This window comes from Mesocricetus auratus, unplaced genomic scaffold (genome assembly GCF_017639785.1).
Source record: "Mesocricetus auratus isolate SY011 unplaced genomic scaffold, BCM_Maur_2.0 Super-Scaffold_100004, whole genome shotgun sequence".
Classification (NCBI taxonomy): domain Eukaryota; kingdom Metazoa; phylum Chordata; class Mammalia; order Rodentia; family Cricetidae; genus Mesocricetus; species Mesocricetus auratus.
In genome coordinates, this window is record NW_024429189.1 from 68,204,169 (window position 1) to 68,208,695 (window position 4,527).

The 4,527-nt window shown below is 38.3% G+C and overlaps 1 protein-coding gene across 1 annotated transcript; it reads left to right on the forward strand.

The window, feature by feature from the left end:
• Positions 1 to 2,588: 2,588 nt before the first annotated feature.
• Positions 2,589 to 3,610, forward strand: LOC121140445 (core-binding factor subunit beta-like). The gene is made up of 2 exons (XM_040745916.1): positions 2,589 to 3,106; positions 3,138 to 3,610. The coding sequence occupies exons 1-2, from the start codon at positions 2,609 to 2,611 to the stop codon at positions 3,204 to 3,206; spliced, it is 567 nt and encodes a 188-aa protein (XP_040601850.1). The 5' UTR covers positions 2,589 to 2,608; the 3' UTR covers positions 3,207 to 3,610.
• Positions 3,611 to 4,527: the final 917 nt, after the last annotated feature.

Sequence of the window (4,527 nt, forward strand, 5' to 3'; positions counted from 1 at the left end):
AACCAAAAGACAGAGAGAGAGCATGCTGATTAACAAAATCAGGAATGAAAAAGGAGACATAACAACGGACTCTGAGGAAATCCAGAGAATCATCAGGGCATACTTTGAAAATCTGTACTCCACAAAATTTGAAAATTTAAAGGAAATGGACAATTTCCTGGATAGATATCACTTGCCAAAACTAAATCAAGAACAGATAAACAATCTAAACAGACCTATAACCCCTAATGAAATAGAAGCAGACATCAAAATTCTCCCAACCAAAAAAAGCCCAGGCCCAGATGACTTCAGTGCAGAATTCTACCAGAAGTTCAAAGAAGAGCTCATTCCAATACTCCTCAAATTATTCCACACATTAGAAGCAGGAGGCTCACTGCCAAACTCTTTTTACGAGGTTACAATTACCTTGATACCCAAGACACACAAAGACACAACTAAGAAAGAGAACTATAGACCAATTTCCCTCATGAACATCGATGCAAAAATACTCAATAAAATACTCACAAACGGGATTCAAGAACACATCAGAAAAATCATCCACCATGATCAAGTAGGCTTCATCCCAGGAATGCAGGGATGGTTCAACATTAGAAAATCTATCAATGTAATCCACCATATTAACAAACTGCAAAAGAAAAACCACAATATCATCTCACTAGATGCTGAAAAAGCCTTTGACAAAATCCAGCACCCCTTCATGATAAAGGTCCTAGACAGATCAGGGATAACAGGAACATACCTGAATATAATAAGAGCAATATACAGTAAACCAACAGCTAACATCAAACTAAATGGAGAGAAACTCAAAGCAATTCCTCTAAAATCAAGAACAAGACAAGGCTGTCAACTCTCTCCATATCTCTTCAATATTGTACTTGAAGTTCTAGCTACAGCAATAAGACAACAAAAGGAGATAAAGGGGTTACAAATAGAAAAGAAGAAATCAAACTTTCACTATTTTCAGATGATATCATAGTTTACATAAGTGACCCAGAAAACTCTGCAAGGTTACTCCTAGAGCTGATAAACACCTTCAGCAATGTGGCAGGATACAAGGTAAACTCAAAAAAATCAGTGGCCCTATTATATACAGATGATGAAGTGACTGAGAAAGAAATCAGAGAAACATCACCCTTTACAATAGCCAAAAACAGCATCAAATATCTGCGGATAATGATAACCAAGGAAGTGAAAGACCTGTATATCACGAACTTTGTGTCTTTAAAGAAAGAAATCAAAGAAGATACCAGAAAATGGAAAGATCTCCCATCCTCTTGGATTGGTAGGATCAACATAATAAAAATTGCAATCTTGCCAAAAGCAGTCTATAGATTCAATGCAATCCCTATCAAAATTCCATCACAATTCTTCAAGAATCTGGAAAGAACATTAATCAACTTTATATGGAGGAACAAAAGGCCCAGGATAGCCAAAACAACCCTATACAATAAAGGAACTTCAGGAGGCATCACCATACCTGACTTCAAGCTCTATTATAGAGCTATAGTCCTGAAAACAGCTTGGTATTGGCACAAAAATAGGTAGGTAGACCAATGGAACCAAATTGAAAGCCCTAATTTTAACCCATACACCTATGAACACTTGATTTTTGACAAAGAAGCTAAAACTGTACAATGGAAGAAAGAAAGCATCTTCAACAAATGGTGCTGGCATAACTGGGTACTGGTATGCAGAAGACTGCAGATAGATCCATGTTTATCACCTTGTACAAAACTTAAGTCCAAATGGATCAAAGATCTCAATATAAATCCAGCCACACTGAAACTTTTAGAAGAGAAAGTGGGAGACACTCTTCAACGAGTTGGTACAGGAGACCACTTCCTAAACATAACACCAGTGGCACAGACATTGAGAGCAACAATTAACAAATGGGACCTTCTGAAACTATAAATCTTCTGTAAGGCAAAGGACACAGTCAACAAGACAAAAAGGCAGTCCACAGAATGGGAAAAGATATTCACTAACCCTACATCTGACAGAGGGCTAATCTCCAAAATTTACAAAGAACTCAAGAAACAAGTCTCCAAAACACCAAAGGATCCAATTAAAAGGTGGGGTACAGAACTAAATAGAAAATTCTCAATAGAGGAGGCTAAAATGGCCAAGAGACACTTAAGAAAGTGCTCAACATCCTTAGCCATCAGGGAAATGCAAATCAAAACAACTCTGAGATACCATCTTACTCCTGTCAGAATGGCTAAAATCAAAAACACAGAAGACAATTTTGCTGGACAGGTTGTGGAGAGGGGAACACTCCTCCACTGCTGGTGGGAGTGCCAACTCGTACAGCCACTTTGAAAAGCAGTATGGAGATTCCTCAGGAAATTGGGAATCAATCTACCACAAGACCCAGCAATTCCACTCTTAGGCATATATCCAAATGAGGCAAATTCATACAACAAGGGCATGTGCTCCACTATGTTTATAGCAGCATTATTTGTAATAGCCAGAACCTGGAAGCAACCTAGATGCCCCTCAACTGAAGAGTGGATAGAGAAAATGTGGTACATTTACACAATGGAGTATTACTCAGCAGAAAAAAACAATGGAGGAGCGTGGCCGGCCGGCGAGGCCTGAAGGCGCGAAGATGCCGCGCGTCGTACCCGACCAGAGAAGCAAGTTCGAGAACGAGGAGTTCTTCAGGAAGCTGAGCCGCGAGTGTGAGATTAAGTACACGGGCTTCAGGGACCGGCCTCACGAGGAGGAGCGCCAGACATGCTTCCAGAACGCCTGCTGCGACGGCTGTTCGGAGATCGCTTTTGTGGCCACAGGAACCAATCTGTCTCTCCAGTTTTTTCCGGCCAGCTGGCAGGGAGAACAGCGACAAACACCTAGCCGGGAATATGTCGACTTAGAAAGAGAAGCAGGCAAGGTGTACTTGAAAGCTCCCATGATTCTCAATGGAGTATGTGTCATCTGGAAAGGCTGGATTGATCTCCACAGATTGGATGGTATGGGTTGCCTGGAGTTTGATGAGGAGCGAGCCCAGCAGGAAGATGCATTAGCACAACAGGCCTTCGAAGAGGCTCGAAGAAGAACTCGTGAATTTGAGGATAGAGACAGGTCTCACCGGGAGGAAATGGAGGTGAGAGTTTCACAGCTGCTGGCAGTAACTGGCAAGAAGACAACAAGACCCTAGTCCTGGTTCCAATTTAGGTGGTGGTGATGATCTCAAGCTTCGTTAATATGAGCACAGCACATGTGCCACCCATCTCTACATACACACTGCTTCTAGTTGGTATACCCAACTCATTGTATGACCAGAAACTGTGATAACTGGAGGTACTACAGTATATTTCATGACCTGAGGCAGTAAAAGACATCATCAGCTGCCATGGTTTTGCACTATAATATCTGCATTTCTGATTTTTAAAACATGTAGCCAGTAATAATTTGAAATTTTTTTCTATGCAAGCTTATCTTGTTGGCATTATTTTAGTTGGGTTGAAAGTATCTACTTTCTCCATTTTAATTTTAAAGTTCATGTCATTTAAAAGCAAGATAAGAAATTGAAATTTGTATCAGGGTTTTCTTCAGCAGTTGCTTAAAATTATTTTGTACTTTCAGACGAGTTGGTTATACAGCTTTCCTTAATAAGCGTTCTTTGTTTGTGTTTGTTTTCTCCATATCATTTTGTGTTTTTTGTATTCTACACCATTTTACAAATGAATATGTGTTCGCATTTTTTACAAGCTAAAACCTAGCGGCATAGAGCTGTCTGTCACAGCCTCCTAAAACAAAAGTTTACAGTTGCTAAAGTCACAGTATCCTTTTAAATACTAATACTCAACCTTTCTTGCCCTTTTAAACATAAACATTTTAATTTTTATTTGTCTCAAATCTGTTTCAAGTTATATTCTATGGTCATGGGTTTGGGTAGAGGTATTCTCGATAGGTGATAATGTTCTACAGAAATGCCCAAAGAAGTCACAGACTGGCTTCTGTTTTATTCAGGGATTTTTTTTAAGTCAATCAGAAAAAGGATACTGGAACTTCTTCTATGTAACAGCATATTAAACTGGAGGCAGTGATGAATCAGCTATAAAGGTAAATTGTATTAAAATAGCTGCTTTCATGTGTATTTTGTATTGCATGCTTTTGTAGAAACAATATTGGGTGATGAAGATTAGTCTTAGAAAATGTTCATCTGTGCAGAAGATACATTTTCTTCCATTAATTCTGGGTAAAACATTCACAGTTATATATGATGGTATTTTGCAAAAGGACTATTAATAGTGCATTTTGAGATGAATCAGTGTAACAACAATATTTTTAAAATAGGCTTAGTGTCAAATTGCAATTTTTTTAAATATAAAACTGGAAAAAAGTGCTAAGTCATTTGGCACATGCTTACAGATACTTTTCTTGGTCATATTCATTAAATGTTAACTACATTTCTGAATTTTTGCAAAAATGTATTTTATCATAAAATGGCATTATCTTAGAGAATTTTAAAAACTGACATGGTCAATTCAGAAAAGTCTGAATAAGGTCATTGCATTTAAA

What these genes read in the sequence shown, in the direction of transcription:
- LOC121140445 (XM_040745916.1), top strand. Translation starts at nt 2,609, where the DNA reads ATGCCGCGCGTCGTACCCGACCAGAGAAGCAAGTTCGAGAACGAGGAG. An exon ending in CTCACCGGGAGGAAATGGAG is followed by an intron (nt 3,107 to 3,137) that starts GTGAGAGTTTCA and finishes TGGCAGTAACTG; the next exon opens with GCAAGAAGACAACAAGACCC.